Here is a 13,721-nt window from a genome sequence, read left to right as displayed (position 1 = left end):
CGACGATAACGATGAATTACAAAAAAATGACTAAGAATGACGAAGATCTAATGATAACATTTGATTATCCGGATAACGTCGACGACAATAACGTTGACAGTGATACGGATTATTGAACCAGACTTATCAGAAAGAAATACTTGCATTTTGTTGTTGTTGTTTATTTAAGACTACATTGAAGATATTATTATCCCCATGATGGTTATGCTGATAAAAACGTTGATGATGAAGGTTACAAACGACGAAGATGAATTGGGTTGGTTCAAAAACGGATACGATAACTGTATTTTAAGAATAAATCTGTGGTTTTGTCCACAAGAGGTATTTTCCGTTCTGGATAATTGAGGATCTCGTGTCGGCTTCTAATAACGACACAAGACTGGTGGATAGATAGACTCGCATACACAGAGTGAGTGAGTGAGTGAGTGAGTGAGTGAACGAGTAAATGAGACTAATTCTTCTTCTTCTTCTTCTGCGTTCACTCGTATGTACACGAGTGGGCTTTTACGTGTATGACCGTTTTTACCCCGCCATGTAGGCAGCCATACTCCGTTTTCGGGGGTGTGCATGCTGGGTATGTTCTTGTTTCCATAACCCACCGAACGCTGACATGGATTACAGGATCTTTAACGTGCGTATTTGATCTTCTGCTTGCATATACACACGAAGGGGATTCAGGCACTAGCAGGTCTGCACATATGTTGACCTGGGAGATCGTAAAAATCCCCACCCTTTACCCACCAGGCGCCGTCACCGTGATTCGAACCCGGGACCCTCAGATTGACAGTCCAACGCTTTAACCACTCGGCTATTGCGCCCGTCGAGACTAATTCAAGACCTCACGTATCAATATTGAGACAAGTCAGGTGGAAAGATAAATTCGCATTCACACACACACACACACACACACACACACACACACACACACACACACACACACGCGCGCGCGCGCGCGCGCGCGCGCACACACAAATTTTCCATTCGTATCGACAGCCACAAGGTAAAACTGCTGTCATTAAAGTGTATAAGTTTATCCACTTGTGAAGTTGTTGACATTAATAAGATGATGGTTGTTTTTGGATGAATTGGTCTTGGAAATAAGGGTACAAACACACACATGCACACATACACGCATGCATGCATGCACCAACTAACATTTACACACATGCACACGCACACACACACACACACACACACACACACACACACAGATAGAGACAGACAGACAGACAGACAGAGTGACAGAGAGAGAGGGGGGAGGGTAGATAGAGCGAGAGAGAGAGAGGGAGAGGCTGACAGACAGACAGACAGACACAGAGACATACAGAGGGAGAGAGAGAGAGAGAGAGAGAGAGAGATGAAGCCCCAAGCGGGTTGTGCCAGGCACGGGCACCTGCAGAAGAAGCAGCGGAGGAGGCTGAAGAGCCTGGACAGGAAGACCAGGGCCCTGAGCTCAGATGCTGACGTCTATCTGGATCTCCTCACACGGCAACACAGCACCGCTGCTGCCAAGGTGGAGTGCAGAATTTCCTTTCTTCATCGTCTCTCCTCCTCTTCCACCCCCTCCTCTTCTTCCTCCCCCTCCTCCTCCTTCTTCTTCTGTTGCATGGGCCGCAACTCACACGCCAACTCTCTCCTCCTCCTCCTCCTTCTTCTGTTGCATGGGCCACAACTCACACGCTAACTCTCTCCCCTTCCTCCCCCTCCTCCTTCTTCTTCTGTTGCATGGGCCACAACTCACACGCCAACTCTCTCCTCCTCCTCCTTCTTCTTCTGTTGCATGGGCCACAACTCACACGCTAACTCTCTCCTCCTCCTCCTTCTTCTTCTGTCGCATGGGCCACAACTCATACGCTAACTCTCTCCTGTTCTTTCTTCTCCTCCTTCTCCTTCTTCATTTTCTTCTGTTGCATTCTCTCCTCCTTCTTCTGTTATATTCGTTGGCCACAACTCACACGCTAACTCGTATGTACGAGTGGGCTGCTACGTGGGTGACTGTTTTTATCACGCCATGGCGGTAGCCATACTCCGTTTTCGGGGTCGGGGGTGTGCATGCTGGGTATATTCTTGTTTCCATAATCCGCCGATTATGGGATCTTTGAAGTGCGCATTTGATCTTTCCGTGTTTACACACGAAGGCAATTAGGACATTAGCAAGTCTACACATCTGTCGACTCGGAGATGAGAAAAAAATATCAACTCTAATTAACCCGCCATACGTCAAGCTGTTAGCAGAACTCACTTTTTTGTACCTGACACAGACAACATATCACATTCCTTTACTATGAAATTTTAGGTCTAACACATCACAAACAGCAGAAAATGAAGATCGTCGGTAACGATGCTGTGTGTGTGTGTGTGTGTGTGTGTGTGTGTGTGTACATGATGATGATGATGATGATGATGTGTGTGTGTGTGTGTGCGCACGCGCGCGCGCGCGCCTCTGTGTGTGTGCCTTTCTATCTGTGTGTGTGTGTGTGTGCTTCAGGCAGCAGAGACTATGGCGGAGCTACAGCGGAGGGTGAGTGGCCTGAGGAAGACCATCGCTGACGCTGAGCAGGACTGGTCGCGGCAAGTCAGGGTACGTCAGTGGATGGACAAGGTCAATAGTTAGTGTCTGACTGAAGTGATGGTGTCCGACTGGTGTGAGTTGTTTGTCAGTTCAATTTTGTTATCATAACCGTCGTCGATGTCATCATCATCTTCATCGTCGTTGTCATCGTCACTAATTGGACGAGTTATGTGATACATCACTCTTTTCCCTTTCCGTTCAGTTTTGTGGTATGATGGGGCCTGTGGAGTGGATGTGGTGGTAGTCGTGGTGGTGGCTATTCGGTGTGTGTGTGTGTGCGCGCGCGCGCTCCGTCGCCACTGCGTGCGTGTATGTGTGTGCGTGAATATGCGAACAAGTTCCGCTTGGAAATGGCATGTGATCATCTTTTGGTGGACAGACTGAACACGATATAGAAAAGATGTTGTTGTGACCGTGTGTTCAGGAAAAAGAGCTGGCACACCAGGAAGCCAAAGACCGCCTCACACAGCGTCACATGGAACAGGTGGGCCTGAGTCTCCTATGGCACGTCTAGTTGTCTGTCCATTCATCAAAGCAGAGAGATGGGTGGGGGGTGGGGGGGGGAGTGAGGGGGAGAAATAGTGAGTACGTTCAAACCATTCTGAAGGCCTACGGACAATGCACACAAAAATAGGATCTGTTGAATTCCAACAGGCCCAACTCGTGCAGGAATCAGCGCATTCACACAATTCATGCTGGGTTTTCCAAACAAAGTTGAATTAAGTCACGTTGATTTTAAATGCAGTGAATCTCTCCTGATCGTTTTAAATTAGTGCAGTCACTTGGTTATTTCTTTAAGTGGCTAGGGGGACACAGTCTTGGTGCTTGATTAATTTGATATACAGGCTGTCTCTGTTTTAGCAAACTCGATAAATTCTGGAACAGATAGATCTTTCGAGCAGCGAATCTGTCTTTGATTTGTTCTTGAATTGTGTGACAATATAGACCCCCATGGGAATACAATTCTCTGTTGCAAACCTGCCTGTTTGCAGATGGACAGCATTAAAAGCTACGCAGCTAAACTGCAGAGTCAAATGACAACAAACCCCTCACGTCTGGAGCAGAGGCTGAGGTAAGCTTTAGTATTAGTCACATAAATCACAGGACCAGGTTTAACAGAAGAGAAAGGAAAAGAAAAGAAAAAAAAAACCCGTAGAAGCAGCAGCAGCAGCAGCAGCATGAATAGTGAGGAGGAGGAGGAAGAGTAGATACAGAGTAGCAATGACTGAAAAATATCATCAGCATCATGCCTATCATCACCATTCTTCCTTTGCTCCTGGGTATAGGTCTACTATTATTGTGATGACAAATCGTTGTTGTTATGACTGCTGCTGCTGCTGCTGCTGGTGCTACTACTACTACTATTGCCGTCCTTATTGCGAGACTTTTCTTTCAGTTTCAGTTTCAGTAGCTCCAGGAGGCGTCACTGCGTTCGGACAAATCCATATACGCTACACCACATCTGCCAAGCAGATGCCTGACCAGCAGCGTAACCCAACGCGCTTTGTCAGGCCTTGAGAGGCCTGGCACAACAGAGTGATCGACCAGGTGCTTGCAGGTAATAGCTTACAAATTACAAGATCGGTAATTATGTCAGTCATACCTCAAAACATGTTCCTCTTCGTCCCCTCCCCATATTTCTTCTCCCTCCCCCCTAAAAATACACACACACACACACACACACACACACACACACACACACACACACACACACACACAAATTTACCATATCTTATCCAACATTTGGCAAATAATAACTACCAAGCACTTATATTACAATCACTTAATGTTAAGAAGAATAAATTACCCAAGCTTCCAGGTTATTATTACCCACCTGTGCACCAGAATGTAGATGCTGCCACAAAAATCAGTGCCGCACTATATATTCAAGAAGGAATAGAGTACACCGTATGCTCTCCACCAGCACCTAACACTACTCCAGATTTTCATTCATGCGCGGCACGTATTAGGTTCAGTGATCATCTTACTCTACGTGTCGTATCTGTGTATTTACCGAGAGGCCCAAACGAAGTAAACACGGAATGGTTACATAATATTCAGGATAATGAAAAATGGTTGATTGGGGGAGATTTTAACGCCCATTCTCCTTTTTGGGACAAAGATTGTGTATCAGTTACTTGTAACCGCTTTGTAGAAAATATTGTTGATTCCTCCTTGAGCCTTTTAAATGATGGCAGCGTTACCAGAATCCCTGATATTGTCACTCACAGGGCATCTGCTATAGATCTGTCTTTCATATCCCCTACGTTGTATCCAGAATGTAAATGGACGACATATAAAGATACACTGGGAAGTGATCACTTACCGATCATCATGACTTTTAATGTAACTCAAAGACCTACAGAATTTCAAAAAGACAAAGTTCCAAGATATAAATATAAAGATGCTAACTGGGAGAAATTCGAAAGTATGCTTGCTAGCTATAACACAGAGTTCATAAACACCACGGATATAGATACATTTTATTCATTCTTTACTGACACCATTTTACAAGCTGCCGACATATCAATTCCAAAATACAATTCACTTAAATCAAGCAAGCATTCGGGAAATATTTGGTGGACACCAGCCTGCGAAGCAGCAGTAGATAATAAAAAATCTAAATTTATTACTTATCTGAGCAACAAATCACCAGAGAATCTTATTGAAAAGAAAAAGGCAAATCATCATAGCAACATGGTCATTGCACAGGCAAAAAGACAATATTGGTCTTCCTTCTGTAATAGGGAGATTTCTGATCATAAAGATACTAAAAAGGTATGGAAAAAATTTAATGAAATGAAAGAAGGTATAAATTTGCCATCTTGTCCTATTAAGATAAAAGACAAAGATTTCCCGTCCAATGTAGAGAAGGCAGAAACATTTGTAGAAATGTTCTCGGAGTCTATGCGATTGGAAGGTCTCTCACTTAAAAACAGAATACACAGAACCGAAGAAGAGAGCAAAAGTGATTATACAGATCCATGTCCTGATAATAGTCAGTACATCAATGCTCCACTCACGCTCAACGAGGTTAAAGAAGCATTAGTATCCCTCCCTAAAAAGAAAACATCTGTAGGACTTGATGCAGTCTCAAATGAGATGCTGAGACATTTACCAGAAAATTTTGTTGTTTTATTGTTTGATATTTTTCAAAAGTGTTGGATTGATGGTTTAATGCCAGCACAATGGAAACAGTCTATTGTGATACCAGTTCATAAACAAGGAAAATGCAAAACAGATAAGAGCAGCTACAGGCCAATTGCACTAACATCACATACTGGTAAACTAATGGAAAGAATAATTTTGAGAAGGCTGATGTACTATTGTCATAAAAATAAGATTATCCCAATTAACCAAGCGGGCTTTCAGAGAGGTAGATCTGCAATTGATAATTTGGTAAAACTTACAACACATGTAAAACAACAATTCGCTAGAAGGAAAAACGTTCTTGCAACTTTTTTTGATGTGAAGAAAGCCTATGATCAAGTTTGGCATGCAAAGTTACTCTTTAAACTGAAATCTGTTGGCTTTTCAGGACATCTCTATGATTATATCAAAGATTTCCTGAGTGAAAGAAGTATACAGGTACGGGTCGGGAATACATACTCAAATCCTAAAACTCTTCACATGGGATTACCCCAAGGTTCTGTTATTGCCCCTGTTTTATTTAATATCTTGTTGAACGACTTACCCAAACACTTATCAAATGATGTGATCCTAGTGCAATACGCAGATGATATATGCATGTGGATGAATGTAACTATGAAACGGAATACATCCAAAAGGGCTTTAAACTATATCAAGAAAATATACCAACGAGAAATAGACAGATTAAATAGATATATTGCTGATAATGGTCTTACATTATCATCAGAAAAAACACATATTATGCTTTTTAACAATGGTACAAACCCAGAAGAGTTACCAACATTTAAGATTGAAAATGAGACAATTCAGTATAAAGATACTGTTAAGTTTTTAGGATTGATACTTACTTCAAAACTAACTTGGAACAGCCATATTGAATATATATTAACAAAAACAAGAAAATCTCTAAACTTACTCAAAATTGTGAGTAAACAATACTGGGGACAAGATACAACGATTTTGAAACATTTATCATCATCACTTATTCGATCCAAACTATCCTATGGACAAGAAGTCTTTTTCAATGCTCCAAAATATTTGCTAAAGAAACTTCAAAGCATAGACTGCAAAGCATATAGACTTGCCCTTGGTGTACCTTTCCATGCATCGACCCTCGGAACATACAAAGAAATAGGAGTACTACCTTTAGATGAATACCGAAACCTCGCATGTGCTAAATACGTACTGAGAAGCTCAACAACTGAAAATTATACATCAAAGGAAGTAAAAATTACATCCGAAAACAGCTTCCCCAAAAGAGCTAAAAACATATCTTATTTAACACCCATTGGCACGTTTGTGTCAAACCTGTTCGAAAAATCTAAAATTAATTCAGATGACGTAGACACACAGAAGACCGTAAGTCCATACCCCATCTGGGAGATGAATAAAGCACATTTTGATGTTAATCATACTGACATTAAAAAGAATGAAAATCCGAATATCATGGAAACGGAAGTCCGAGTACACCTTCAAAATAGATACCGTGATCATTTACAGATCTACACAGATGGCTCACTATTAGACAATGGCCAAGCAGGTTCAGCTTTTGTTATACCAGAACTGAAAACGGAAAGATCATACTACATTGGTAAAAATCGTTCAATATTCACTGCTGAACTTATTGCTGTTCTTATGGCTCTAAATCATATTCTTGATCTTCCAATTTGCCTTCTACAAGTCTTGTTTTGCGTTGATTCCAAATCTGTATTATGTGCTTTAAACTCACCAAATTGTAAGAACAAATCTAAAATCATACTAGAAATCAGCCACATTTTACATCTTTTAAGCTTGAAAGGAACACATATTACGTTTTTCTGGGTTCCTTCACATCTTGGTATTCTCTACAATGAATGGGCTGACAGGGCTGCAAGAAAAGGTGCAAAGAACGAACAGGGAACCATAGAACTTTATGTGCCTCTGTCTGTACAAGAGGGTTATCGAATACTAGAAAAAACATCGTGGAACAAAGTCAGAGAATTATACCAAGAAAACGGCAAAGCTTTAAACCATAGTGTAATTAATGGGCAACAACCGGGAACTATCGATCAGTCAAATACATACAGTAATTCAATAAGATTAAGGCAGATTCATACATTATCAAACAGGATAAAACTGAACGCTTTTGTAACAAAGTTCAGCAAAGATGTCAGATGCATATGTGGAGAACATATTTCTAGCAACCATGTAATATTCGAATGTCAGAATCTAAAATGTTTTTTGCCAGACTTCACCAAAAGTTCTTTTGAATGTGTTATTAACAATTCCAATATGTTATTTGTTATTGCAGAAGGTTTGCTGCATAGTCCTATAGGACATTTGTTATAGATGTTATATTTGTTTGATGTTGGCGTTTATAACGTTTCCATTTTTCCTAGCGTTGTCTCTCCCTATTCACCCTCCACACATACACACACTTTTACCCCTCCCCCTCTCACAGCCCCTACCCCCACGGTTTTTTGTTTTTTGTTGTTGTTTTTTTCTCCCGTCTAATATCACTTCAAGTGGAAAGACGTTAAACTGAAGACAACAACACACACACACACACACACACACGCACACACACACACAGCGACACAGTTCAAAAGCTAAACGGAAAACACTCTTTCTTAACATCACGAAAGTAGGTGTTTCCCTTAGTGCTTGACTGGAAAAGATACCTCCTGATTATTTAATGACCAGATGTCAATCAAATGAATCGATGATGGTGATTTTGATCATCAGGATGATAATGATAAACTGATGATGCTGAAAACGATGTTTAATAAACAGTCACAAATTTTCTTTATATATATTCTACTCGATGATAATGCCCATGTAATGTAGACAATCCAATTGATTCTGTTCTTTTTTTTTCAGGGAGAAGGACGATGAACTGCAGAGGCAGAGAGTGATCAACAAAGAACAGGTGACTTTTAACAGAATGCATCACAATTCTCTGTGTTTACGATTATCTGCATTACAGTTTCTGATGCTCTGGATATATTATGTAACTAGTGTGTCAGTGTGAGTTCTTGGCCAAAATTATTTGTGAGAATGTGTATATTTGCTAGTGTCCCAATCCGTATTTGCCTGCATGTGCATGAGCGTTTGTGTGTCTTTGCTTGTAAGAAAATGTGTGTGTGTGTGTGTGTGTGTGTGTGTGTGTGTGTGTGTGTGTGTGTTTGTGAACACTCTTTGCACTGGAAAAGTTTCAAAGTGCATGACAAACTGAATGACACAGGTGAAGGCTGCTGCACAAGTTCAGAAGGACTTTCAAAGTCAGGCTGAGGAACAACAAAACCGGCGTATTGCCAGCCTCCAACAGCAAGTAGGTTTTATCATTATCATTATTGTTATCATCATTATCATCGTCATTTTCATTACTAATAAAGGCTGTTTTGATGTAGTGTAGGCTACGTAGGTACGTGCGATGATGTGTGTGTTTGTTTGCTTATATGTCTGTTCGGACGTTGCAAATGTAATTCACTGTATATGATGCAATGCCTTTCTTTGCTGTTACAAAAGTATTACGATGATAATGTTGATGAAAGAGAATACTAATGGAGGCAATGTAATTTCATTTCCAGTCTGTTAAAATGGACTATATTAAGTGAAATTTAATAAATTAAAGCGTTTTACTGCGTGTCTTAAACCTTTAGTAACGGAAAAAAGAAGATGATAACGACTATGATCCGACTGTAGTGTTGAAGAAGGCTATCAGTATAGTTGGCCCTATTCTACAATTACTAGCTTTTTTTTTTAAAGTTGAACGATAAGGAAATAGAGTGTTCACTCCAATATACGATCCGATTCAGCTGGAAGAGATGGAAGCAGAGGTCATCAGGTCTAACCAAGCCATTGACGAAGACCGCAAAGACTTTGCTAAACAGTTGGAGGCTGAGAAACTTCGACATCAACGCGAGGTCAGTAGCATGGTGGCCGCTCTCTGTCTGTCTGTCTTGCGGACATGTGTGTGTGTGTGTGTGTGTGTGTTTCTTTATAAGATAGTGCCCCCTCTTCCTTCTTTATGAGTGGTGTAACTGTTATGTCTGCTTCTATTTTTCACACACACACACACACACACACCATGTGTGTGTGTGTGTGTGTGTGTGTGTGTGTGTGTGTGTGTGTGTGTGTGTGTGTGTGTGTGATTGCGTGCGTGTACATGCATTTTTGGAGGGAGAAGAAAGATAGGGAGGGAATGTAGAGGAACAGTAATGTTTATATCTGTTTTAAGGCACGATGGATATGATTAAAAATCTTGTGATTTGAAAGCTATTACCTGCAAGCACCTGTTCGATCACTTTGTAATTTAAAGCAAAGTCGTAGAACAAAACATGCCCTGTAACCAACGCCCGCAGGTGAGGGAGGCAAGGCAGCAGAGGGCCAGTGACAAAGCCAGGCTGTTCAAGGAGGCTGAGGCAGCCCTGACCCAGACCAGGGCGGAACGGGAGGGGGTCCTGGAGACACGTCGTCAGCACTACCAGGCTGAGGTGCGCGCCTTGCACGGTCGTCTGCAGCAGAGGCAGGACAGCGCTTTGAAGGTGCTCAGTCGTGTTCCGGGCCGCTCGTCGGCTGTCTGCTACTGGTCTTCCTGTGTTCTTTTCATGCAGTGATTTTGTTGCGTGTAGTGGTTGTTGTGTGTGGTGATTTCATAGTTCTTGCATGTCTGTCTCTGCTGTCATATATTGATCGTTTTATTATTTATCTGATTTGGATTTAGCACTTGGATGCGTATGTATGTATGCAGGTATATGCATGATAAGCTCCTTAATCAATTAAATCGTAAGATTTTTTAAAATCACTTTTTGGTATCATTGGTGTATCTGATTTTGTTTTGGTTTTGCGGTTGCTCTTGCTCAGCTGTTGTGTAATTTTTGTTTCTGTTTCAAAACTTCCTTCCCTAAACAAAGATTTTAAGAAGGTACTCATTATTACCTCCTAATCTCCCTCTTTGCTCGCTCCTTCACCAACCTCCCTCCCCCTCCCCCCTCCATTTATCATCTCTGTCTTCCCTCGTACCACACTGTTTTGACTTGTCTCACTCTCCCCCACCCTCCCCACACACACCCTCCATCCCCCTCTGCCCCACCTCCATTCTTTACCACCCCTGTCTTCCCTCGAACCACACTGCTCTGACCTGTCTCACTCTCCCCACGCCCCCCTCTCTATTCCGGCAGGTGGTGGAGGCTTTGCGGACGGAAGTATCGGAGCTGACAGAGGAAACGGAAGACGGGGAGCGGCGGAGAGAGGAGGATGTGAGGGAACTGCTGCAAGTCCGGGAGGAGGAGAGACTGAGGGTGCAGCAGGAGCACAGGGATGAGGTAAGTCGGGATCGGAATCGGATTCCCCCCCCCCCCCCAACACCCTCCAAACCCTCCCCCCCCCCCAACGCCTCCACACCTGTTCGTGGGCCGCAACTCCCACGTTCACTCGTTTATTATATGATCTGCAGATCTACGAGTGGGCTTTTATCTTTTATGTGCATGGCCGAGTTTACCCAGCCCTTTAGACAGCCATACGTAGGTTTCGAGTGTGTACATGCTTAGTGTGTTCCTGTTTCTGCAATACACTGAGCACTGACATGGATGACGATAGCTTTAACCTGTATTTTTTCTTCTTTCTTTTGTTTTGTTTTTTTGTTTTTGTTTTGTTTGTGTGGTTTTTTTTTTGTTTGCTTTGTTTTTTGGCTCTGCATGTTTATACTTACGAAGGGGGTTCAGATACAAGCAGGTCTGCAATATATTGACATCGGAGACGAACAATCTCTACCCTAAACCCTAACTAACCACATGTCTATCGCGCCCGTCAGGCGAATGAAGGATGCTGCCGTGATGAATGGTTCAGGTTAACAAGAGTATTAGATTGGCAACTATGACGGTATGATGAGTAAGGGTAATGTGAGAGGAGATTTACGTGATAAGAACACATATAGCGAATACGATGATGAAAACAACCGCTATGACAATAACAACGTCGACGACAATGACAGGAAGTGTGATCTGTTATTCTCCAGGTCAAGGTATAATACTAATACTAATAGTGACAATACTACTACAACTACTACTACTACCACTACTAATGGACATTTATATAGCGCGTTTCTCCAGAAATACTGTTCAAAGCGCTTTACATTTCGTTCCCCGCCTCCCCTATCAATACCTACCCCCACTCGGAAGCACGTGCCAGAAAACACTCACGCACCTGAACATTGGAAACCATCTACCCACCCATGACGGCCTCCAGAAAACACATCTCTGCAACGCGCACTCAGGCACACACACACACACACACACACACACACACACACACTAGCACCGCGCCACATACACGTGGCAAACGGCTTCCCCACAATAAAGCATGCATTTAAAACCAGACAATACCAAGGTATAATATGTATATGTGTTGACACACATCGTCAATTACAAAGAAGGAAAACATCGCTGTAAGATGTATTTCAGTTTGTAATTAAAAAAAAAAGTGTTTTCGTGCATACAAATACATTTTGGGAAACCAGCAATGAGCTCTCTCTTTGACTGTCCCTCTCCCTCGCACTGTCTCTCCCAGATCGCAGAGTACAGACTGGAAATGGAGCTTCAATGCCTGGAACTGCAGAAGACACACTGGACAGAGATGGGAGAAATGCTGGAGAGACTCCATGAAATTCTGGTACTGTACTAGATGATAGTTCTTAGTATTATGAAACGGCGACAGCCGATGTCTGCTGTGATGTTGTTTGTGTTTCAGAACCCACTAGTTTCCCCTGGTAAGTTCAATTTTATTTCTTAAGATGTGCATTAAATGAAAAAGGTTCCATAAATTGTCATTTAGTATCTCTAATGTAGGTCATTGTATACTACTGATTCAATCACAGTAAATTTGATATTATACTGACATCAATGTATTGAGTGAGCTTATATGATATGATGGAAGCACCAGAGTGAGAGCTGTATGATCAATGATTTCTCCATCGCAATGGGAAGCCATTTATAGCTTAGTCTTTTGTGAAGGACAATGACTCCCAAATAAGGAGACAAGATTGTACTGCAGCTTTAGGGGCTAGCTGGCCTTTGGGAACCATCCCAACGCCCACTGTCCTCAATCCCTCTTGGCCGAGATAGTGGGGATGCACCTTGGGCAAGACACTCTCCACGATAATTAAATTCTAGCCCAAATAGTCGAGACAGCAGATGCCTCCTCTGCTGTTCTGATGGTCATACTCGGACACGACTGACTATCATACATGGGGACACGGGGGTTTTGTTCACTGCCATATTGTCGAGACGTCTGATGAGTTTACAAGATACAACACTGTAGTCATATCAGGCTTAACAAATGGGTCTTTCCATAAAAGATAGTTCATATGGGCTTCGTTTGCTGTCTTTGAAGGGAAAGAGAGAGAGGAGGGGGAGGGGGGCAGAGATATGGATATTTGTAAAGTTTTTTTTATAGTAAAGAAATATGTATATATATATATATATATATATATATATATATATATATATATATATATATATATATATATATATATATCAGAACTGGTCTTCAATGCAGATCACAAGAAATCGCCACATTAAAAATATATATATTTTTTTTAATAAGTTTTCGTTTTTATTTTTTATTGAGAAACCTTTCCGTGGAACATGCAAAACATCAAAAACGAGCATAGGAAACATCAAGCAGCACTGGCTTGAAGTTGCGTGTCACTGAAGGAGCGAGAGTTACTGCGTTTGATTGATGCGTTGGTGTGTGATGCACAGCCTAAGAGTTCCGCAGGATCTGATACTGAATACCTGTCTTTACAGTCGAATGACAAGTTGGTCAGTGCCGAGAAGGCGCTTCACAACACTGACCTTTCATCTCAGGTAGGTATTTGTGTGTGATGTTTTACTTTTCTGCCTCTTAGTCACTCGTCGCTTTTAATGCTGAGAAAAAGCTGAATACTGGTCTTTCATCTTCTGTACTTTCTCTCTGAGGTCACTCGGTCCCTTCTGTGTCCGTGTATCTGTCAGTCTGT

General features: G+C 42.0%; 1 protein-coding gene across 1 annotated transcript in view; it reads left to right on the top strand.

The window, feature by feature from the left end:
* Window positions 1-13,721, top strand: part of LOC143288305 (uncharacterized) — a 29,227-nt gene that overhangs the window by 9,822 nt on the left and 5,684 nt on the right. The window contains exons 9-19 of the mRNA XM_076596660.1: window positions 1,384-1,513; window positions 2,489-2,581; window positions 2,997-3,056; window positions 3,565-3,644; window positions 8,582-8,630; window positions 8,946-9,032; window positions 9,520-9,627; window positions 10,066-10,248; window positions 10,885-11,028; window positions 12,272-12,373; window positions 13,510-13,569. Of these exons, the coding sequence (XP_076452775.1) occupies window positions 1,384-1,513; window positions 2,489-2,581; window positions 2,997-3,056; window positions 3,565-3,644; window positions 8,582-8,630; window positions 8,946-9,032; window positions 9,520-9,627; window positions 10,066-10,248; window positions 10,885-11,028; window positions 12,272-12,373; window positions 13,510-13,569 (1,096 nt within the window). The remainder of the gene's footprint in view (window positions 1-1,383; window positions 1,514-2,488; window positions 2,582-2,996; window positions 3,057-3,564; window positions 3,645-8,581; window positions 8,631-8,945; window positions 9,033-9,519; window positions 9,628-10,065; window positions 10,249-10,884; window positions 11,029-12,271; window positions 12,374-13,509; window positions 13,570-13,721) is intronic.

The sequence above is a fragment of the Babylonia areolata genome, chromosome 1 (genome assembly GCF_041734735.1).
Source record: "Babylonia areolata isolate BAREFJ2019XMU chromosome 1, ASM4173473v1, whole genome shotgun sequence".
Taxonomy (NCBI): domain Eukaryota; kingdom Metazoa; phylum Mollusca; class Gastropoda; order Neogastropoda; family Buccinidae; genus Babylonia; species Babylonia areolata.
The sequence above is the reverse complement of the archived record's forward strand: the minus strand, read 5'-3'. Positions and strand labels throughout refer to the sequence as shown.